The 25,410-nt window shown below is 43.8% G+C and overlaps 1 protein-coding gene across 1 annotated transcript; it reads right to left on the reverse strand.

Moving 5' to 3' along the window:
* Window positions 1-916: 916 nt before the first annotated feature.
* Window positions 917-4,347, reverse strand: LOC144493168 (uncharacterized). Its single transcript, XM_078212063.1, has 2 exons — window positions 3,318-4,347; window positions 917-2,294 (listed from the first exon to the last, which is right to left on the reverse strand). Exons 1-2 carry the CDS (start codon window positions 4,345-4,347, stop codon window positions 1,288-1,290), a joined length of 2,037 nt encoding a protein of 678 aa, XP_078068189.1. The 3' UTR covers window positions 917-1,287.
* Window positions 4,348-25,410: the final 21,063 nt, after the last annotated feature.

The following is a 25,410-nucleotide window of genomic DNA, read 5'->3' on the forward strand; positions in this document are numbered from 1 at the left end:
CACACACTGAGATACGCGGAACAGACTGACGCAGAAATACCCAAAACAGACTCACACTGGGATACCCGGAATAGGCCCACACTGAGATACCTGGAACAGGCTCACTGAGATACCTGGAACAGGCTCACTGAGATACCTGGAACAGACTCACACTGAGATACCTGGAACAGACACACACTGAGATACCTGGAACAGACTCACACTGAGATACCTGGAACAGACTCACACTGAGATACCCAGAACTGGCTCACACTGAGATACCTGGAACAGACACACACTGAGATACCCAGAACTGGCTCACACTGAGATACCTGGAACAGACTCACACTGAGATACCTGGAACAGACTCACACTGAGATACCCAGAACTGGCTCACACTTAGATACCCAGAACTGGCTCACACTGAGATACCTGGAACAGACACACACTGAGATACCCAGAACGGGCTCACACTTAGATACCTGGAACAGACTCACACTTAGATACCTGGAACAGACACACACTGAGATACCCGGAACAGGCTCACACTTAGATACCTGGAACAGGCTCACACTGAGTTACCTAATACAGAATCACACTGAGTTACCTGGAACAGACACACACTGAAATACCTGGAACAGACTCACACTGAGATACCTGGAACAGACACACACTCAGATACCTGGACCAGGCTCACACTGAGATACCTGATACAGGCTCACACTGAGATACCCGGAACAGGCTCACACTGAGACACCCGGAACAGGCTCACACTGAGATTCCTGATACAGGCTCACACTCAGATACCTGGAACTCGGGGCTGGACAGTGGAACCTCCTCTAATTCTGCACGGTTCCCTCTGACACATAATGAGATATCCGCGCTCACAAACTAACCCAACACGCACGGTTTACACAGTCCTAAAGAACTCTCTGAGCACATCCATTGCCACATTTATTATTTCACACAGGTTTATATGTTTCATGTTAATTGAAGAGGGGATTGATCTGGTACAGGTGAATCAACCCAGTATGGAACACGTAACACGCTGTTACATTCACATTTAATGACACACATGTTAAAATTTCAGACTGTCCAAATGTAAGGGTGATTGTTTACATAGCTGCATTGTGGGATTCTGCAATTCCGTCCTAAAACACATTTGTCAATAAGGTGAATTTGACAAGGGCCAATTAAAGGGAAGGTTAATGTCAGTTTCTAATAGAGCAGTTTCCGGTATGTAACTGTCCAGTTCTGTAACTAATCTTCACTCCAGTTTCTCTGTTAGTCCAGCTCTTGGTGCAGAGTTCAATTATCTGGAAACTTGATGACTTTTGCATTCTGCTCATCTTGTTCTGCAGTTGGATAGGCTTGACTCAGGCTTCGGGAGAAGTTGCTGCTATTTCTCCTGTGACAGGTATACCAGGCATTGAGGAGGCCCCCGGGGGTAGCATGTGTCCTGGAGGGGGCAGACATCGCTCTGTTGGAAGGCGATGGACGTGAAGTTGTAGCGAGCTGGTTTCCGTGTAACGGATTCAATCTATCTTCAGGCCGGTGAGAGGGGGGTGGGAGCAGCCGAATAGGTGGCACCGAGTTGAAAGGCATGGCACTGACTCTGCCCTCCGGCCAGGCGGTAGGAACCGCCCCAGCTGATCGTATTAAAGACAACGGGGCTAGCCTCAGGTCCGAGTGAGCCGAGGCCAGTTGGCTGCTGAACTCGGACAGGCTGGAAGACAATCTGCTGATAGATGTTCCGGGTTTGATTTCAGGAGATGGGTCGTGTCTCATCTCGAGTCGGCTGGAAGGTAACTGGATCGAGGGGGCAACAGACCTGACAGCTGGCATCTGAACAACTCTCTCCTCCACCCTGACTGAGGCAGAGGGAGCTAAGGAGATGCCCACTCTTGCCATAATGGAAGGGTCCAGTCTATTCTCTGAACTGGTGGAGGGCAATGCGCCCAATTTGAGCGCAGGCGGCGGAGTGGCACCTTCCTCGGCGCGGCTGCAGTGTAAGGGGCAAGATGAGGCACTGGGCCTGGCTGACAGGGGGTCCCCTGAAGAAATGTCACTTTCTGTGTCAGAGTATGATACTCCAGTGAAGGCTTCGCGCTCATAGCTGACGGAGAGACTAGGTTTACAATGCATTTTCATATGCTTCCGGAGGGAACTTGGGTGGGTATAGGATTTGTCGCAGTCTTTCATTTTACAGATGTATGGCTTGTCACTCGTGTGAACATGGGAGTGTTTCTTCCGATCGCTGCTGTTTGCAAATCTTCTGTCACATCCCTCGAATTCACACTTAAAAGGCTTTTCACCTACACGAAGAATAACAATTTGAAATAATTCTGATAGGCATAAAACATTCTCATCTATAAAAAACATTGAATCGAATTAATCAAAAACGAAATTTTGGATTAGGATCGATGCTGCATATATATCTGGATAATATGGAGATAGTCACACAAATAATGATAAATGATTGATAGATTCATACATAATATCGCAATCGATCCCTCCACCAATATTCACACACAGACTTCGCTATATTGAGCTGTTAAAGCGGAGTTTCCTAACTGGACTTTTCCTTTGCAATGTGCCGTGTGTACACGACAGCTGGATCAGTCTTCAATACAGCGGAACGCTTTTGAATAGGGAACACGAACCTTTCCGTTAAATTTACCCACACCGATATCGATTATTTTATCTTTCTGATTTGAACGAATGCTACAGGCCGAATATTTTGATGCAGAAATTACACACGGCGTGAGTGGTTAGAGAACAGATTCGTCAGTCTCCAATTCTGAATTTAAATTCATCACAAACTGAGTGTGACAAACATGTGACAGTCAAAAAAATAGCAAACAGAAGGAAAGGGAATGGTGGCTGGCCGTTCACTGATCTATCAATAGATTTATAAAGTATATGCTGGTACCCCTGGCTCCGTTTCCACAAGCTTTCTCCAAAATATAAATCTATATTAAATTAAACCCGAGAAATGAGAATGTAACTAAGACCCGAAGGATGTTTGTAAATGTTATCCCGACATGAACATTGTGGATTTTTGTTCTGAATTCAGTAGTATAATTTTTAAATAAATTAATTACAACCAATATTAAATTTCATGGCATCGTCACTAATAACACCTTTCTCATTCCCAATATTATTACATTTAAACATAGGTAACAAGTATTAAACCTAGATAACTAGTATTACACTTGGATAACTAGTATCAAACCTGGATAACTAGTATATAGTCAATGGGTTAGTTTTCTCAGCAATGAAATAACGATCAAAGTTGATGGAAAACTCCACGGAATAGGGCGAGCGAGCAGACTGACCTGTGTGAGTTCTCTTATGTATCTTCAAGTTTTCAGATCTGGCAAATACTTTTTGGCAGCCGGGGAATGGGCAGGGGAATGGTTTCTCTCCGGTGTGGACTCGGACATGATTGATGAGCTTGTATTTAGCTTTGAAAGCTTTCCCCTCCCTTGGACAGTTCTCCCAGTAACAGACATGGACCAGTTGCTCGGCTCCGCCAACGTGTTCCACAGTGAGGTGAGCCACCAGCTCCTGCATGTTGCTAAATGTTCTGGAGCAGGAATTCTTGGGCGTCTGTTCCTGGTTAACCCACTTGCAGACTAACTCCCGCTTGATGGGTTGTTTGAAGTACCGAAAGAAGGCGCCGGTTCCGCCGTGAGCGCTCACATTCAGATTGATGGGGTTGTAACTCTGCAGTAAGGATTTGACATAGTGTTCGCTCCTAGGGGCACTCACTTGGCTATAATGGCGTGAGCGGCCAATAAGATCTCCCGCTGCTGAGTCCAGGGCAATCTGTTCATTCGCAGCCCGGCTACCCCGAAAGCTCTGGCCGTGAAGCCCCGGGATAAAGGGGTGCTCTCCAGACTCGGCGTGGCCGCTCCGGTCATGGAACCTCCTGGAGCCCGCCAGGAGCATGCCAGGGTGGGGACCGGGGGCAGAATGCTGCTCCACAAGGCCAGGCATGCTGGCAGCTGAGAGATCACCGCGTCTGGCCAGCAGGTCCCTGCTACATCCCAAACTGTGGCCACGGAAGCCCGAGTAGGATTGATAGGGGGCTGGGTAACTCACACAAGGCGTGACTGTGTTCTCGGGATAGTCTGATGAGATATTGTGCGAGGGGCTGAGTTTGAGAGAGTGCCCCAAGTGTTCAGTGGCTAAGGGTGAGGGGCCCATGCTGAGGTCGCTATTCCCCTCCCCGGGGTAAACATGTGCGAGAGGATAGCCAGTAAATCTTGGCATCGCCATGAGGTTCTGTTTGGAGTGCTGAGCAGCTCTTGGCAAATCCACTAATTTCAGCGCTGGGATCCTCCAGCAAGAACCAGTGTCCATAACAACCCCCTAAACACACATCTGCAGACTGCTGAACTGGCAAGCAGATTTGGGACAAGGTTGGAGCTTCTCTCTTCTGTATCTTATTCTGCTATTCTGTATCATACCCCTAATCTTAGCAGTACAAAGGCATCAAAACAGACCAGGGTCCTGCTATAAAAGCACAGCGGGAAGGTCGGCTCTTTTTAAAATGAAGGCGAGAGAGATTGGAGGGATTTTTTTAAATGACTGACGCGATGCTAGTTTGCTGGTTAGATACGCATGCGCTCACAGCTTGACTCCTCGCTAAAATATTGCAAAAAAAAACCGCTTTGAACAACACGGCCCATCAGCGTGAACATCCGCGGTTTTGTTATACAGGGTGTGCCATTTAGTTAGGTGCAAGATGAATAAATCATCAATACTGTACTCCAGCCCCTGCAAAATCCAGCAGCCAATCTTTAAATGTCTGATAATGAACCGAGCTGCATTTGGAGACATTGTCTAAACCAGTTCAAAAGCTGTGCTGCGGAATATCTGCACCGGCCTCTGCAGCGACAGGTGATAGTTCTGGAGTAACAAAATGAATTGGTCTTTTCATCAGCCAAGCATTTCCCCTTTTGCTCAGAAGCACCTTCCCACAATGCTCCCAAACTGTGAAAATCGCCCAAAATGCAGCATTCTCCCCAATTCAAACCAGCAAACATGACGCCAATAAATACACATTTACAGAAAGATCCTCAGCTAGTTGCACACTTACTCACACTCACACCCACACACTCACACACCCGCACACACCCCCCCCCCCACACTCACACACACACACCCACACACTCACACCCACACACACACACACACACACTCACTCACACACTCACCCCCACACACACCCACACATTCACTCACACCCACACACTCACCCCCACACTCACTCACACCCACTCACTCACACCCACACACTCACACCCTCAGCACACCCACACACTCACACCTTCACATACACACACACACACCCACACTCACTCACACACACTCACTCACTCACTCACTCACACCCACACTCACTCACTCACTCACTCACACCCACAGTCACTCACTCACTCACACTCACACCCACACTCACTCACTCACTCACACACACACCCACACTCACTCACTCACACCCACAGTCACTCACTCACACTCACACACACTCACTCACACACTCACTCACACCCACACTCACACTTACTCACACACACACACACTCACACTTACCCAGTTGCACCCACTCTCACACACACACGCACACACAGTGTCACAGTGATTAGCTGGATTCAATTCCCAGTTTGGGTCACTGTACGGAATTTGCACCCACTAACACCCATATTCACTAACATACACACTCATTCACACACACACCCCCCAACACCCACATTCACTAACACATACACACCCACTAACACTCACATTCACTAACGCACACTCACTAACACACACACACATCCACACCCACACACTCTCACACACACCCATTAACACACACACTCACTAACACACACCCACTAACACACACACTCACTGACACACTCACTAACACACACATTAACACACACACCCACTAACACACACACTCACTAACACACACATCCACTAACACACACTCACTAACACACACACCCACTAACACATACACTCACTAACAGACACATCCACTAACACACACTCACTAACACACACACACCCACTAACACATACACTCACTAACACATACACTCACACACACACCCACTAACACACACACTCATTAACACACACACTCACTAACATACACTCACAGACACACACCCGCTAACACACACACTAACACATACACACCACGAACGCATCCACCAACGCACATTCACTGACATAAACATCCAGTAAGAGGCACAGCCAGTGAAGCAGTGGGGAAACAGTGGTGTAGTGGTACTGTTGCTGAACTAATAATCCAGAGACCCAGGCTATTGGATTCATGTCTCACCATGGCAGCTGGTGGAATTTACATCCAGTTCATAAATTTGGAATGAAAAAACCTCATCTCAGTGAAAATGGCCATGTTGATCGTTGTAAAATCCCAGCCAATTCACTTCGGCTCCTTTAGGGAAGGAAATCTGCCATCCTTCCCTGGTCTGACCTACATGTGGCTCCAAACACACAGCTTTGTGGTTGACTCTCAAGTGCCCTCAGAAATGGCCGACTAAGCCACTCAGTTTTATCAAAATTGCTACATAGTCTACAGAAAGGAATGAAGCCAGGAGGATCATCTGGCATTAGAACAAAGAACAAAGAAAGGAACAGGCCCTTCAGCCCTTCAAGCCCATGCCAATCATGATGCCCTAACCAGAATCATAGAAACCCTACAGTGCAGAAGCAGGCCATTTGGCCCATCAAGTCAACACTGACTCTCTGAAGGAGCATCCCACCCAGACCCTATCCCCATAACCCGACTAAACTAAAAAAATCTTTAGCTCTTACTTGGTCTGTATCCTTCCATTCCCTCCCTATCCATGTACCCGTCCAGATGCCCACTGTCATTTACACCAGGAAAGACAATGGCTAACCTAGCACTGTTGACCATGCAATGTCCTCCTCACAACATCGAGGGAGCTGTCTCATGGACTAGTCAAGCAACAGCCTGATGTAGTCTTACTCACAGAATCATACCTGATAATAGTGTACCAGACACCACCAACAGAACTGTGATGGGTGGCAGAGTATACAGTTGGGAGAGAATTTCCCTGGGCATTCTCAATGTTGTCTTTGGGCTGCATGAATTCTTATGGCATCAGGTGAAACATGGGCAAATAAATCTCCTGCTGATCACCACTTACCATTCACTTCTCAGAAGATGAATCAGCACTCCTCCATATTATGTCATAAAATCATAGAATTCCTACAGGAGGAGGACATTCAGCCCATAGAGCCTGCAGCGACAACAATCCCACCCATACCCTATCCCTGTATCTCCATGCGTTTACCTTGCTAATCCCGCTGACACTAAGGGGCAATTTAGCACAGCCAATCAACCTAACCCACACATCTCCAGATTGTGGGAGGAAACCGGAGCACCCAGAGGAAACCCACACAGACACAGGGAGAACATGCAAACTCCACACAGTCACCTGAGGCCAGAATTGAACCTGGGTCCATGGCACTGTGAGGCAGCAGTGCTAACCATTGTGCCACTGTGCCGCCCATTGAACACCACTTGGAGGAAGATCTGAAGGTGCTAAAGGCACAGAATGTACCCTGGGTGGGAGACCTCAATGTTCATCACCAAGAGTGACCTGGTAGCACAATTATTGACAGAACTGGCCAAAACCTAAAAGACAGAGCTGCTAGACTGGGTCTGCTGCAGATGGTGTGGAACAAACATGATGAAACAATCTACTTGACCTCATGCTCCCCAAGCTGCCTGGTGCAGATGCATCTGTGCATCTGTAGCTGTGACCACTACACGGTGCTTGTGGAGATAAAGTCATAGAATCTTAGAACCATGCAGCGCAGAAGAGGCCCTTTGACCCATCGAGTCTGCACCGACACATTAGAAACACCTGAATTCCCACCCAATCCAATCTGCAGCACTTGGCCCATAGCCCTGAATGTAATGATGTACCAAGTGCTGATCCAGATACTTTTTAAAGGATGTGAGGCAACCTGCATCTACAACCTTCTGAGGGAGCACATTCCAGACCATCACCACACTCTGAGTAAAACTTTTTTTCCTCACATTCCCCCTAAACCTCCTGCCCCTCACCTTGAACCTATGTCCCCTCGTGACTGACCCTTCAACTAAGGGGAACAACTGCTTTTTATCCATTCTGTCCATGTCCCTCATAATCTTGTACACCTGTCTGTACATTCAGGATACCCTCCATTGTGTTGTGTGGTACTGCCACTGTACAAAATGGGATAGATGTTGAACTGATCTAGCAACTCAAGACTAGGCATCATGTCGCAGGGAGCAGGAATGGGTGGGAGACACAGAGTGGTCACAGAAGGAAGACCCAGGCAGGGATAAAGACAAGGATTGGAAAGAGGTCCCAGAGTCCAGGTGAAAAAAAGGAGCAGAGAATTAGGCTTCAAGTTAAAGAGGGAGCTGTGAGAAGCAACTTGAAGTAAAGCAAGCTTGACAGAAGCCCTGAAGATCTGAGGACACAAGCAAAGGTTGGTACTCCCCTTACTTTGGGCCTTTTGGAGTTGTGGCATTCTGATTGGCATGTCCAAAGGTCTGACAGTGTGCTTGGAAGGTGAAATTTGGGTGTGCTGGGAAATCCAGGAGAGGGGAATCTCAGAAGATAAGATTAAAACACTGGAAGTGGATTCCTGTTGGGACCATCCAAGTGGGAGCAACATTTGGAGAGAATTCCAAGGTGTGTTCTTCAAATGTGAAGATTGGGAACTCTTGTGAGAAGGATGAAGTTTCAATGAGACTGATTGGCTCACAATGTGACATATGTCTGGATGGGTTATTGAGAAATCCATGGAATCTACTTAGGTTATATCTGTCATTTACTTTTGAGTGTGGTGTGTTTGATTACAGTTCATCTGTTAATCACATGTACCTCATACTTAACTTGAATATTAGAACATAAGTTAGATTGGGTAAATTGTTTAATCTTTCTGATTTTTTGGGTGTCTGTAAAGCTATAACTGGGGTGAAGGAATAGTGAATGTTTGAATCATAATCTTATGTTTCTATTGAGATTTTTCTAATCTCTTTGTCCAGTGTAATATTGTTCATTTTTTCTTGTTTAATAAATATTTCATTCTTTGTGTTGAAAAATTGGAATGTATCAAGGCAGGTTTCACTTTGAGATCTGACTTATCCAGTAGTAACATTAGCTAGGATGGTAACAAAGTTGGGATACATAAAGGTACTGGGCATAAGACCAGGATTTTCTGTGAAGTATATTATACTGATTGGAGAGGTTTTCCTGGGAATGCAAGATGTATTTTTATTAATTGTTTTACGGCATGTGGGTGTAACAGGCGAGGTCAGCATTTGTTGCCCATCCCTTGATCAGAGGACAGTTAAGAGTGAACCACATTTCTGTGGGTCTGGAGTCACATGTAGGCTTGACCAAGTAAGGATGGCAGATTTCCTTCCCTAAAGGACATTTGTGAAACATGGATTTTTACAATAAGAAGTATTTAGATTTTCACTTGCACTGCCTTAACCACCAGGGCAATGGACCAAGTGCTAGAAAATGTGATTACTATAGTCAGATCTTTGTTAACCAGTGTGGACAAGATGGGCCAAATGGCCTCCTTCTGTAAAAATGAATTAATGTCCATCATTACTGAGATTAGCTTTCAATTCCCAATTTCTATTCATTGAATTGAATTTCCACTGACTGCCATGATGGTGTCTGAACCCATATTAAAGTTTATTCATTAGTGTCACAAGTTGGCTTACGTTAACAAAGTGACTGTGAAAATCCCCTAGTCGCCACATTCTGACCTGTTTGGATACACTGAGGGAGAATTTAGCATGGTCAATCCACAGAAAGACCTGGCTCGAGAGAAGCTTAGAATGTTGTAAGAAGGGAAAGATAGTGGTTCAGAGAATGATTCTCATTTAGCTGAGGAGTTTGATTTAACTAAATGCATCTGTGTTTTGTATTAAAATTGACAGAGGATGGAGTCGAAAGATACTTAATCTCATTTGTAAAGATAGTAGTGAAGTTGCCAGGGCCTAAAGATGTTTAGGTGTTTGGATTTCAATGTTATAAAGTATCCTGATAGGTACATGTATGAATGTGTGCACAACTTGTTAGAAGAGCAATCTGCAGACAATGTAGCGATTAAAAAGGCAATAGTCAAAGATTATTAGCTTCTTCTTGGAGTTCATTCATAGAATAAAATCAGAGAATCCCTACAATGCAGAAGGAGGCCATTTGACCCATCAAGTAAGTCTGCACCGACAACAATCCCACTTAGGCCCGATCCCCATAACCCCACAAATTTACCCCGCTAATCCCTCTGACCTATGCATCCCAGGACACAAAGGACCCTATTTTACCATTTTAATTCTAAGTGCTGGGCGGATTTGAAACTGGGAATGTTTCAGATCCGACTTTTAGACCCGTTCTCAGGTACCTTCCTATGCACTCTGCCTGAGAAAATATCAGCGATTCTGAATCGCACTGCACAAGCCTGTGGGTGGGGCATAATGCACCCAAAACCCTGTAGCTCCGTTCAGAGCCTTCAACTGCACATGCGCAGTAAAAAAAATAGAAAAATGCTCCCATGCCACCTTGCTCCTGGGCCGGATAATGCCTCCCCTTGGCCCCCACAGACATTGCCCCACAACGCCCCAGCCCCACAACATTACTGACCCCCTTATTCCCCCACCTCCAAACTACCCAGACCGATCACAGCCTCCTGCCCTCCCTTCCCTCAACAATCGCACGCAGAGTGGCAGCGGACCCCCCTTCCCCCCCGCCAATTGCACGCAGAGTGGCAGCGGACCCCCCTTCCCCCCCCCCCCCCCCCCACTGATCACACGCACAGTGGCAGGGGGACCCTCCCCTGACGCCCCCACCAGAGAGCCATCAGACCCGCCTCACTCTCCCCAACTGGACAACAATCTGACCCACCTCCCACCCCCATCCCCACCATCAATCTAAGTCAGAGAGCCCCAGAAGCTCAGAACTTACCTCCCTCAGAAGCTGGAGCACCCGAATCGGACCTTTGTGGACCATGTCTGTTTCGCGCTGAATCTGGACAGGTGAACATGGTGGGAAGGGGAAAGTGCCGGTAAGTTTGGGCGTGCAGTCCATTAAGTCAATTTAAATGCATGCAAATGCATTTAAAGTGCTATTGTGCCCGTTTCGGGCGCAGTCCAGACAGTGGCCATTTTTGGTGATTGGTAAAGGGTGAAAGGTGGATGTGGATCATGCTACATTCCTCATGCCTGACTTTACCAAGTTTTCGTGCCCGAAAATGGGCTCAAATTGGTGGTAAAATCAGACCCAAAGGGTCAATTTAACATGGCCAATGCACCTAACCCACACATCTTGGGACTGTGGGAGGAAACTGGAGCACCCAGAGGAAACCACACAGCACAGGGAGAATGTGCAAACTCCATGCAGACAGTGATCCAAGCCGGGAATCGAACCTAAGTCCCTGGAGATGTGAGACAGCCATGCTAATCACTGTGCCACTGTGCCGCCCACCTCACTGATTAAGATTTAGGACCATAAGGAAAAAAGCCTAAGCAGCTATATGTAGAATTTGCAAAGCAAAATTAAACATTGTGGGATCAGTGGTTCAGATCACTGAAGTTAGGGAAACATTTTGAGAAACAATGTGTGGGAAATTATGAATACGGAAGAATTCTGAAATAGCATCTCAGTCACCATTAGGACGTATTTAGATGAACACCAAGTCTTAAAAATCCAGGAAGCAGCAGTGTTGGCAGATTCCCCAGATATCTCACACAGTCAGTTAGATGTGGGCAAATATTTACACGGATTCAACAGGGAGATTGGAGGAATAGGAAACCTAGTGATGGAAAAGGAATTTGTTCTGGGGAACAGTCAAAGGACACCAAAACAACAAGGATAATAGGCTAGAACTGATCTAAAGAAAATAGTATGCTTCCATTGCAATAAAACTGGACATACTGAAGCTAATTGTTGAAAATTAAACAGGAGTCCGATTGCAGGTGCAGGAATAGTTAAAGAATCATCAGGAAAGATTATATCAGGAAATGAGTTTTTAAACTGTGGCAGGGGCACAAGTGAAAGATGTTCCCTCAGAACCTATTAAAAAAGAAGATATGTCTCAGGATATTTCAGAGAATCCTTCCTCGATTGCTGCTAAAGAGAGTAAGGCTACTGGAGTTTCTAGATGTAGTATTTCAAAGAGAGAAGTATTCCCTTATTCTTCGAACAAATACACAGAATCATAGAATTGTTACAGTGCAGAAGGAAGCCATTTGGCTCATCATGTCTGCACCGACTCTCCGAAAAAGCATCATGACTTAGTGCCATTCCCCTGCCTTTTCCCCACAGCCCCTGCACATTGCTTCCATTCAATCTAATGCCCTCTTGAATGCCTCGATTGAATCTGCCTCCACCACAATTCCAGGCAGAACATTCCAGACCCCAACAACTCGCTGGGTGAAAAAGATTTTTCTCACATCACATTTGCTTCCTTTGCAAATTACATTAAATCTAATTCTTCTCACTCTTGATCCTTTCACAACCAGGAACAGTTTCTCTCTATCTACTTTGTCCAAAACATCTCCATCAAATCCCTTCTTAACCTTCTTCTCTCCAAGGAGAACAGTCCCAACCTCTCCAATCTATCCTTACAACTGAAGTTTCTCATCCCTGGAACCATTCTTGTAAACATCTTCTGTTCTCTCTCCAATGTGTTCACATCCTTCCTATAGTGTGGCACCCAGAACTGTACACAATATTCCAGCTGAGGTCTAGCTAATGTCTTGTATAAGTTCAGCATAGCCTCCTTGCTCCTGTACTCTATGGCCCTCCTAATAAACCCCATGATGCTACATGCATTATTAACTGCTCTCTCCACTTGCTATCTTTATTGATTTTTGCACATATGCACATGTTCTTGTACTCGCTTAAAAATTTCATCCCTTACTTTATATTGTCTCTCCATGTTCTTCCTACCAAAATGAAGCAACTCACACTTCTCTGCATTGAACTTCCTCTGCCACCTATCTGTCCACTTCACCAACTTGTCTGTCCTGTTGAAGTTCTACACTGTCCTCATAGAAGCATAGAATGACTACAGTGCAGAAGAAGATCATTCTCCCCATCGAGTCTACACCGACTCTCAGACAGAGCATCCCACGCAGGCCCTATCACCATAGCCCCACATATTTACCCTGCAAATCCCCCTAACCTACACATCTTGGGACATTGAGGGACAATTTAACACGGTCAATCCAACTAACATGCAAATCTCTAGGCTGTGGGGGAAAACCAGAGCACTTGGAGGAAACCCATGCAGACACGGGGAAAATGTGCAAACTCCACGCAGCCAGTCGGACTACCTAAGGTCAGAATTTAGCCCGGGTCCATGATGTTGTGAGGGAATAAATACAATAACTAACACTAGAGAAAAAGTACTGGGGAAACTAATGGGGCTAAAGGCCGATAAGTCCCCTGGACCTGATGGGTTGCATCCCAGGATATTAAAGGAAGTGGCTACAGAGTTAGTAGTAACCCAAGAATCCTTAAATTCTGGAAAAATCCCAAAGTATTGGAAAACCACCAACGTGACACCTTATTCAAAAAGGGAGGGAGACAAAAAACAATGATAAGCTAGTTCGTTTAACTTCTGTCATTGGGAAAATGTTAGAGTCTATTATAAAGGATGTTAAGCAGAGCATTCAGAAATACATAATAAAATCAAGCAGAGTCAGCGTGGCTTCATGAAGGGGAAATCATGCCTGACAAATTTATTAGAATTCTTTGAGATGATGAGCAGAATAGATAAAGGGGAACCAGAAGATACAGTAGGGCAACACGGTGACACAGTGGTTAGCACTGCTGCCTCACAGCGCCAGGGACCCGGGTTCGATCCTGGCTTCGGGTGACTGTGTGGAATTTGCACATTCGTCCTGTGTCTGCATAGATTTCCTCCGGGTGCTCTGGTTTCTTCTCATGGTCCAAAGATGTGCAGGTTAGGTGAATTGGCTGTGCTAAATTCTCCCTTAGTGTCAGGGGGATTAGCAGGGTAAATACCTGGGGTTATGGGGATAGGGACTGAGTGGGATTGTTGTCAGTGCAGACTCAATAGGCCAAATGGCCTCCTTCTGCACTGCAGGGATTCTATGATTCTATAATTCTACAATATACCTGGATTTTCAAAAAGCATTTGGTAAGGTACTGTGCAAAAGGCTACTTAATAAGGTCAGAGGCCATGATGTTTGGGATAGCATATTTGCATGGATAGAGGATTAGCTAACTGACAGAAGACAGAAAGTAGGGATAAGAAGGCCATTTTCAGGATGGGAACCAGTAACTAGTGGATTGCCACAGGGATCAGTGCTATGGCCACAATTATTTACAACATATATTAATGACTTGAACGAGAGAAGTGAATGTACTATTGCCAAGTTTCCAGGTGACACAGAAATAGAATCAAAGAATTATAGAATTCCGACAGTGCAGAAGGAGGCTATTCAGCCCATTGAGCCTGCACTGACAACAACTCCACCCAGGTCCTATCCCCGTAACCCCATGTATTTACCCTGCTACTCCCCCTGACATTTAGGGGAAATTTTGCATGGCCAATCAACCTAATAGGTGGGAAGGCAAGTGATGAGGATGACATAAAGAGTCTACAGAGAGATATAGATAGGTTAGGTGAGTTGGCAAAAACTTGGCAGATGGAATATAATGTAGGAAAATGTGAAGTTATGCACTTTGGTAGGAAGAATAAAGGAACTGAATATTTAACTGGAGAAAGACTGCAGAAAGCTGCGGCACAGAGGGATTTGGGGGCCCTTGTGCATAAATCACAAAAAGCTAGCAAGCAAGTTCAGCAGGTAATTGGGAAGGCAAATGGAATGTTGGCCTTTATAGAGTGGCATGGTGGCATGGTGGTTAGCACTGCTGCTTCACAGTGCCAGGGACCCAGGTTCAATTCCAGCCTTTGGTAACTGTCTGTGCGGAGTCTGCACATTCTCCCCGTGCCTGCATGGGTTTCTTCTGGGTGCTCCGGTTTCCTGTCAGTCAAAAGATGTGTAGGTTGGGGGATTTGTGAGGTAAATGTGTGGGATTATGGGGATAGGGTGGAGGTTGGGCCTGGGTAAGATGCTCTGTTGGAGAATCAGTGCAGACTCGATAGGCTAAATGGTCTCCTTCTGCACTATTGAGATTCTATGAATTCTATTTTGATGGGAATGGAGTATAAAAATAAAATTATACAAGGCATTAGTTCGACCACACATGGAAAACTGTGAACAGTTTTGGTCCCCTTATCTAAGGAAAGATATACTGGCTTTGAAGGCAGTCCAGAGAAGGTTCACTAGGTTGGTCCAAGGTATGGAGAGATTTTCTTATGAGGGGAGGCTAAGTGGTTTGGGCCTGTACTCATTGGAGTTTAGAAGAATGAGAGGTGACCTTATTGAGACATATCGAATTCTCAGAGGGCTTGACAGGGTAGATGCTGAGAGATTGTTTCCCCTTGTGGGAGAGTCTAGGACCAGAGGGCATAATCTCAGAGTAAGAGATTGCCCATTTAAGACAGAGATGAGGAGAAATTTCTTCTCTCAGTGGGTAGTAAGTCTGTGGAATTCCTTACCACAGAGGCTGTGGGGATTAGGTATGTTCAAGGCTGAGACAGACAGATTTTTAATCAGTAAGGGAATCAAAGATCATGGGGTTAAGGTGGGAAAGTGAAATTGAGGATTATATTAGCCATGATTTCATTGAATGGAGGAACAGACTTGATGGGCTGAATGGCCTACTTCTGTTCCCATGTCTTATGGTGTTATGTTGATGCAATTTGTCATCATAATAGTTTCATGAAGGAAAAAGCATTAATCAGAGATATTCATGGAATTTATAAACCTGTTCCTATTAGTCGAGTCAAGTCATAAAGTGATTTAGTAAATGGAATTGTTACAATGGGAATTAATCTGAGGTCAACTATAGAAAGGGTAGATTTTATTCTGGGTAATGGTTTGGCTAGCGGAGACAGTAACTTGGTGATGACTGTATTGCAGCAAACATCTGATCATGCTGATCTTAACAACCTCCAAAACGTTACTGTGGCCAAATTTGAGATGGTTATTGCTGATAATGAACATTGAAGGCAAACTTGATCAGCATCAAGAACGAACCTTCAAGCAGGAAAGATGAATTTGCTAATGGAAAATGAGAATTGTGAGTTCATCACTTGAGAATAATTGAGCATCAATCAGAGGGAAGAGACCACTTCCTGAGGATTTGAAACATCTGAATGATGAACATGGAGAAGCTTCAGGCATCAGAAGTCTTGATGAAGTATTGTGAAAATTGCCTTGAACAAGAAACAGAAATCCTGGTGAACCAGAACAGCTGATTGAATGCAGAATTAAAAACCAAGGCTAACAAATTGCTGTGGAAAAAGCAATGAGATCTTGAACTTCAATACAATTTGAGTTGATTTGATTTGATTTGATATATTATTGTCACATGTATTAGTATACAATGAAAAGTCTTGTTTCTTGTGCATTATGCAGACGAAGCATACCGTTCATAGAGAAGGAAAGTAGAGAGTGCAGAATGTAGTGTTACAGTCATAGCTAGGGTGTAGAGAAAAATCAACTTAATGCAAGGTAAGTCCATTCAAAAGTCTGACAGCAGCAGGGAAGAAGCTGTTCTTACGTCGGTTGGTACATGGTCTCAGACATTTGTATCTTTTTCCCCAATGGAAGAAGGTGGAAGAGAGAATGTCCAGGGTGCGTGGGGTCTTTAATTATGCTGGTTGCTTTGCTGAGGCAGTGGGAAGTGTCGACAGAGTCAATGGATGGGAGACTGGTTTGGAGAAGCAGAAAGCTGAGAAGTTTGGTATGAAAGAACAGAGCCAGAATGTAGAAGCAGACAGGGCAGATTTTGAGAAACTGATTTTGGATCTAATAAGTGAACTGAAGGAATGTAAAGAGCAGTCAGTAACCATGGAAGAATTATTCCAAACTGGACTGAATGTTTGGTAAAGTTGTTAATCTTGTTCAAGAGTTCCACAAACGTCTCTGACACAAAAACAAGTGAAAGCACCAGCATAGTTGCTGAGCTGAATGAAAGAATTACCAAGTTTGCAAAAACATTGGAAAATGAGAGAGTAAACAACTACTTGGATAAAACTGAAGATTGAATTTCTGAAATGTCCACAGGGAGAATGTGAGTGTGTGCAGAAGACTGCCGAACATCTCATGGATAAACTAGAAAAATAGTTGAGTAGAGGAAAAGTCCCTCGGTGCGAGTTCATTCATCTCATGATAATCAAAATAATGAAAAGAGAGAATGTGTGATTGAAGAAATGAATGAAGAAGATAATTTTGCAGCTGGCTGTCAATCAAACATCTGAGGTTTGTGTTGCAAATGTAAATGGCCTATTGACAGCATGTTTCCATTAACAGAGGAAAAGAGTAAGAAACATTCCATGTTCTTCCGCATTAATGTTGAGAAACCCAGGCAAAATTAACTTTATCACATAAATATAGGTGCAGGTCAACCATATTTGAAGACAGGAAAACCGTCAGGGTATTAATTTGCAGTCACACCAGCAAGGTTAAAAGGATAGTACAAATAGAAATACAAGCTGGTTAAGATATTGTGAAAGAAAATATTCATGTATCTTTGTACCAGTTCTGACGAAGTGTCACCCAGGCTCGAAACATTAGCTCTCTTCTCTCACAGATATGGTCAGACCTGCTGAGATTTTCCAGCATTTCCTGTTTTGGTTCCTTGTTTCTTTTTATTCATTATTGAGATGCGGATATCACTAGCTGGGTCAGCAACAGGTATTTAAGAGACAACCACATTGCTGTGGATCTGGAGGTCTATAAAATAATGAGGGGCATAGATTAGCTGGATAGTCAATATATTTTCAGGTAGGGGTGTCTAAAACTTAGAGGCCATAGATTTAAGGTGAGAGGGGAGAGATACAAAAGGGTCCAGGAGGGCAATTTTCACACAGAGGGTGGTGAGTGTCTGGGACAAGCTGCCAGAGGTAGGAGTAGAGGCGGGTACAATTTTGTCTTTTAAAAAGCATTTAGGCAGTTACATGAGTACGGTGGCTTTTGAGGGATGTGGGCCAAATGCAGGCAATTGGGGCTAGCTTACTTGTTAAAAAAAATGGCGGCATGGACAAGTTGGGCCAAAGAGCCTGTTTCCATGCTGTAAACCTCTATGACTCTATGACTCTATGGCAGTGGTTCCCAAAGGGTGCGGCACACCACACAGGTGTGGCGAGAGAGGATGGCAAGTGTGGCGGGAAGATTCAAGGACAATCAAAGAAACATTTAAACATGGTTTAAACAAGCATTGTTTTATACTTTCTGGATGTCCCATGATCCTATTATAAAGTGGTTGTGTTCTATGTTATGAATCAAGCACTACTAGGAGTTGTTTTTTTTTGTTTCTGAATGTATTTCTTATCAATAAAAAATTCAGTGTGGCGCGAGCAAATTTTTATTCCGAACGTGCTGCCCAGTGAAAAAAGTTTGGGAACCACTGCTCTATGGAATCACATGTAGACCAGACCAGTTAAGGATGGCAAGCTTCCTTCCCTAAAGGACATTCCATCCCTAAAAGAACCAGATGGACTTTTATGACAATTGACAATGGTTTCATGGTCATCGGTAGTCTTTTAATTCCAATTCAAATTTCACCATCTGCCACGGTGGGATTAGAACACAGGTCCCAGAATTTACCCCGGGCTTCTGGATTTCTAGTCCAGTGAAAATACCACTACACCACAGTCTTCCTTTGGGGCCATCCGAGTAGGAGCAACATTTGGGCCGCGCTCACCACAAAAGTGGAAAATTCTGCCTGAGGTCAATAGACCTTTGCATGGTCCACCCCCACCGGCTACAATTCCTGTGGTGGGTGGGGCAGGAAAACTCCCCCCTTGGGTGGGAATTCTTCAAATGTGGAGATTGGAAACTCTTGTGGCACTTGCTGTGGGATGTGGGATGTTTGCTGATGATGGCACAATGTTCAGTATCATTTGCGACTCTTCAGATAGTGAAGCAATCCATGTCCAAATGCAGTAAAACCTGAACAATATCCAGGCTTGGGCTGACAATTGGCAAGTAACATTCAAATGCCACTCAATTTCACCCAGTGTGGGTAAAACACAAAGTGAATAAATTATAAAGATCAACAGCGCAGAGTAACTTCATTAGAGCTTGGATTTCACCCAAGTGCATGGGAATTTGGGCAAATGTTGGAATTTGGTGACATAGGGTAAGAGCTGCTGCTTGTAATATACAAAATATGTAAAGATAGGGTTAAATGAAGACTGAGCTATGTTACAATAAAGAGCCAAAACGTATCACTAAATTTAACACAAGATAAGCAAGACCATTCCCGACTCTTCAGGTACTAAAGCAGTCCATTTCCAAAATGTAGCAAGGTCTGGACAATATCCAGGCTTGCACTGACAAGTGGCAAATAACATTTGTGCCACACAAGTGCCCCCAGGCAATGATCACTTCCAACAAGGGAGGGTCTAACCATCGCCCCTTGACATTCAATGGCATTACCATCGCTGAATCCCCCACTATCAACATCCTGGGGGTTAACATTGACCAGAAACTGAACTGGAATAGCCATATAAATACTGTGGCTACCAGAGCAGGTCAGAGGTTAGAAATCCTGCGGCGAGTAACTCACCTCCTGACTTCCCAAAGTCTGTCCACCATTTACAAGTTATAAGTCAGGAGTGTGATGGAATATTCCCCACTTGCCTGGATGGGTACAGCTCCAACAACACTTAAGAAGCTTGTCACCATCCAGGACAAAGCAGATGATTTGATTGGCACCCCAAGCACAAACTCAAGTAACTCACCATCTTGACTTGGAAATATATCTCTGCTCCTTTACTGTCCCTGGGTCAAAATTCTGAAACTTCCTCCCTAACAGCACTTTGGGTGTACCTACATCACATGGACTACAGTGATTGAAGAAGGCAGCTCACCACCACCTTTCCAAGGGCAATTAGGGATGGGCAATAAATGCTGGTCTACACCTCATGAATGATTTTTTAAAAAATGAATCCAGTGACTTTGTTCAGTAACTTTCTTACCTGGTTTCTAAAAAAAAAGGTAGGGTCTATCAAGCCAAGTTTTAATCCGGGTCTGACTTGTCCATTTTAACATTAACTGGGATCCTAACAAATCTGTAAACTACCACCTGCGGGACACGTGGTGCTTGAAGGTCAGATAGATGAGTTATTTGGAGGTTTGTCCGCTCTGTCAGATGCCTCGATTTTGCCTCTGCAAAGAGGGTTAGGTGCCTTTGCAAAGAAACTTCCATTCAGTCGGTCACAAGCAGGGGGCTGCCAGGCGATGTTTGACCTCCTTCTCCCTAAAGCATTTCATCTGTTCCCCTGGGAGTCTCCTGATACGATCAAGTTCCCAATAGAACTTTAGGGATCTGGTGTTGGGGAATTATCCAGTAACATACCTATCTTCGGACACAGAGACAGGGTTGCACACATTTACACAGCTCACACTGACACCAACAGATCTCACGGGCGGCCCTGCCTGAAAACCCACCGTAGTGGAGGGTAAGGGGTTAAATTCTGCCCATTCAAGAAGATACATCCTGACCAACACACGGACACTGACATATATATCCCCATACACGGCCCAGGCACAGGGACCAGGGAAACGCGCGATAGATTTCGGCAGCAAAAAAAATCTTCATCACAAAATGCAATTTAAATGTTAACTGGTGTTGTTGAAGGTCCCATGTTGGGAACTACTATACAGTAACTGCCCCCGAAACTAAAAGCACTGTCCGGGCATTCGGGAGATTGTTGAGCCATTATTAGGCTGAGCCTCAAAGTGCCAATGAAAATAATCATCTGCTTCGGCTAGAAGCTCGAAACCAGCAAGGAGGTCAATACACCAAATGTTACTGGCTCACAGTAATATCTTTTGTTCGATGTCATTGGAAATCACAATTTAGACATGTTAGTCTTTGCACGAATTAATTGCACAGATTACATACTTCCCTCAGGTTGCATGTCAATGCCTCTGGACTGACCCAGTCCTGCACTTGGTTGCACTTGCTACCTGCGCGTTATTTTCGGGTTCGCTGTAATATGTAAACTGGGAGAAGATTAACATTACAATCAGCCAGAGGTCAAACTGGAGCAGTTGTACAATGTGTGGAGTTAATGATGAATTAAATTCAGCGCCCTGACTTGTTTGTTGACACAGAAATATGAAAGCCCTTTAGAAACACATTGTATCCCGAGTCTTGGGTAGAACCGTGACGCTTTGGGGAGAAAGCTATGATCGGAGCAAGTTCAAGCACCGACACCATTGGGTAAAAGTTGATTTTATTTCTAAATTTCACACTGGTTTGGCGTTAAAAATAAAGTTAATATCTGATTGCTCTTCCTGCTGTCAATCTCCAGAACCCTCATTGGGATCTATCAGATGAGTGAAAACGCGATTTCAATTCTGTGCATCACAACATTTAAGCGAATCCGTTTAAAATGAGCTTCAAGTGGCGGCTGCATTGTAAATGCGGGTTAGTCATTAAACGTTAGTTACTAAACGTTAGTTACTACCTCTAACTGGGGGCACCGCCAGATATGGCTTTGATTTTTCTAGCTGCATATTTCGTTCGGAATGGTTACGACTAGTTTAACCGAAACGCGGCTTCACATTTACCAACAGTTTAACTCCTGCCCCAAAATGAAACTGCCTGATGTCTGTGTCTGTAGAACACAGTATTCGATGTGTCGATGTCTTGTTCAGAATTACTTGCGCATAAATTACAGAACATCTGGTTAAACCACTGATAAAATCTCTGAAATCCGCATAAAATTATAAAGCTTACCTTTCACACACTCACATACTGCTGCGAGATTTATTCAAATGTTTTGTACAAATGTTCACAGTGTGATTTGTTAGTCAGTTTTAAGAATACACATTTCGTTTTCTACCGCCGTTTTCCGCGATTTTCTAAAGATTTCCGTTTACAACAATAATATTGAGCAAAATATTTTGAACGGGAAATCTTATTTCAGTTACCTGCAACTAATGGTTCCAATAATTAGAAACTTGACAAAATTATACTTGTGAAACATAAACTGTTCAAAGCGGCTATCTGAATGAGCAAAGGTTTCCAGTTTCAGACGCGGGCGGTGGGGTCCATTTGTACTCAACGGTTGGAATCTGTTTCCTATTGAATCCAGCCACATTGAGCTGGTCTGACCAACTCATAAATTAATCCAAGATAATAAATACAACTTTTGACAGGCAGATCCATGCGGTAGATAACTGTGTGTACAGTATAACTGCCAACTGTAAATCATATGGCTTGATAGCACAGGTAGACTTGTGGATGGGTGGCTAGGTAGACTGATGGATAAATAGAGGGGAAGGAAGGACAGGAGGAGGTCATTCAGTCCCTCCAGCCCATCCCGCCATTCAATAGACTGTGATAGCCAACTCCATATCCGCCTTTTCTCCATATCCCTCAGTGCTTTCGGTGAACAGAAATCTATCAATCGCAGATTCAAATTGAACAATTGATCTAGCATCGGTTGCTATTGTTGGAAAAGAGTTCCACTTCTACCCTTGTGTTTAGAAGCGTTGTCTAATTTCGCCCCTGACAGGTCTGCCTCTCATGTTTACACTCTGCCACCGATTCTAAACTCTCCAACCAGTTTCACTCTGTCTATTCCCCTTAATACCATGTAAGCTAGATAGATGAATAGGCAAATAAATAACTAGATAGACGGATCGGTAGATAGATAAATAGATAGATTGATAGAAACCGTATGTATATTTGCTTAAATCGAAAGAATATTTCAATTCAACAGGAAATACTGTCAAGTGATGAGATGCCCTTTGGTAGTTGTCGCTTATCTCTGGTTGTGTTTGAACAGTGAGTTCGGGGCGGGAGACTAGATAAAGGGCTCTTATTGTGGTTCCACTCAACAACTCGTACTGACGGCTGGTGACTCACACAAATACCTTCGAGTGTTGCCTCACTTTCGTTGCTTCTCAGGGCGCAGTCACGCAGAAAGGGTCAATAAAAAGTATGCGGATAACAAAAGAGCTAAATACAATCAAACCACCCTCCGGGTCACAGGTCAGCATCATTACTGATTGAGATATTTACAACTATTCTCAACTGCAAAAGGTAATCGTACAATGATCCCGCACTTCATAAGAAATAAGGTTTTCCTTTACTCCCTCTATCACAGGGGCGAGGTGCAATTAGCGGCCGGTGCCGTTTTATTGACGGAATCGGCACATTTGATATAAACAGAGGGTGAGATTTACGATGCTTTAGGGTTGTTGATAGTGTATTTACTTAAGGTTCCCCCGAACACCAATGAAAACCATTATTTTGTCAGCATTTCCCATAACGTGACTTGCATAAATCATGTCATGCCGGACGGTGCATCGGTTATCGATTGATTGGGCTCTGAAAACCGACAGACAATTGGAGATTAATTTGCTGCTGTTTCATCTTTTATGGTCAAAAATTGGAATCCGCCTGACTCCCCGTTATTAATATCAGTCTGCAAGAGAAATTCTAACATTTCCATCGAAATGTAACACATACGTTTAGCAGGGTCACTCTGATATTACAGATTGCATTTAAAGCGCCAATTGTATTAAACAAATGATAAATTTCATAAAATATAGCTCGGCAACTTTGAAGACACCGATTCCCTGTATTGAATTTAAAGATATTATTTCCACTCACACAAAATTAAATCAAAATTAAAAATCATTCATTACACCTAACATTGAAGAAACATTGCTGGCCTGTCCTTTGAAAAAAGAAACAAAATGGTTGAGTAAATCTCCAAAATGACAAGCATAACCTGGATAAACATCAAGAACAAACCCAATGACCTTAAAAAAACGCCAAATATGTTTTAGTGTCAGAAACGTCTGTTAGGGCGGAGAGAGAGTGAAGTGAATTGTCACACTGAAGTGGTTTGTACATATCAGATCTGATATGGTATTGTAACTATAATAATTATATCAACTGAGGGAAAATTCCCTCTCAGGAACCCTACTCAGAACAAATACATAAATCAGTTTCTCAGCTTCAATTACATTGACAAATTACGAAGATTTTTGGACGCAGATTGCTCATTTTGTATCTCCAGCGGTTATGTTTAAACCTGTCTATATGCAGTTAAACTGGACTCCCTCATACCAGAATAAATCTCACCCTGCTAATTAACAAACAGTTGATCCGGCGATTTTACGCCGGAGTCGGCGCTGCGTTGTGAAAATCCTGTTGTAGTTTTTAGTACTATGTAAACACGGCCCTCTTTCTGATTGATCCGAGGTTCCCGCTATTAATAAATGCGCGAATTTACAGTTCTTGCCTCGCCTTGAGAATCGAATTTTCGGTACAGACAAGGCGATGCCCACAGGATGGAGATTTGATTACAAGTTTTCCCAAAACCCGGGATGTAACAATTTCACTGGAAAGACTCTTATTTTAACCTTGTTGGACAATTAGATCAAATAGGGGAACCCCTCAAGAAATGCTCACAAAAAGATAAAGACACACAAATAAAAATACTCATCGTAAAGTCTTAGAACAGAAATGGGATGATCGCCCTTTAGCGAGTTTATCTAATGCAAAGGAACTGTAATTGAAATGAACTGAAATCAAATATCCAAATTTGGAACTGACTGTAGTTAATTGTCTTTATAATTGTAATATTGTTGAACGCATGTCATAAAACTAAATCAATTCATTACATTACAGACCGCAACTTTTTTTGTTAATTCTTTGTGGGGGTCGCTGGCTAGGCCAGTCTTTATTGCCCATCCCTGGCGGGGTCCTCAGGAACCGAGTGAATTCGGCTGGCAAAATCGATTGGGAAAAGTTCAGATTTGAGTTCCACGCGGGACCTCTCCTTCACAAAATAAATAGCAGAACATCGGATAGATTTATTGCTTCAAGTAATTTAGAAAGATGCTTAATTGAATTATGTCGCCGCTTGAATCACCGTGTACACATAACTCACCCGAAAAATACTAAATCTGTCACTTAACAATATCATCGCACAAATAATTTATTACAAAAAGCCATACGTGACAAATTGAAGGAATTTAAAATGCAACATCGTTTGTCTAACCTAGATTGATGCATCTAGGTATGGTGCTTTCTGAAAAAAACTTCACTGACTCATTTTATTTGGTGAAACTCGATCAAGCCCATCCTGCCCAACTGGATTTTCTGTGTTTCCCAAGGAATGTAAATAAATAAAGTTTTTAACTGAAATGTGCTACTGTTTCGATTCATTTCCAACACTCCCCCAAGATGCCCTGCACCTTTACTAAGAGCGGAGGTGCAGCTTGATGGA

Source organism: Mustelus asterias, chromosome 4 (assembly GCF_964213995.1).
Source record: "Mustelus asterias chromosome 4, sMusAst1.hap1.1, whole genome shotgun sequence".
NCBI classification, from domain to species: Eukaryota; Metazoa; Chordata; class Chondrichthyes; order Carcharhiniformes; family Triakidae; genus Mustelus; species Mustelus asterias.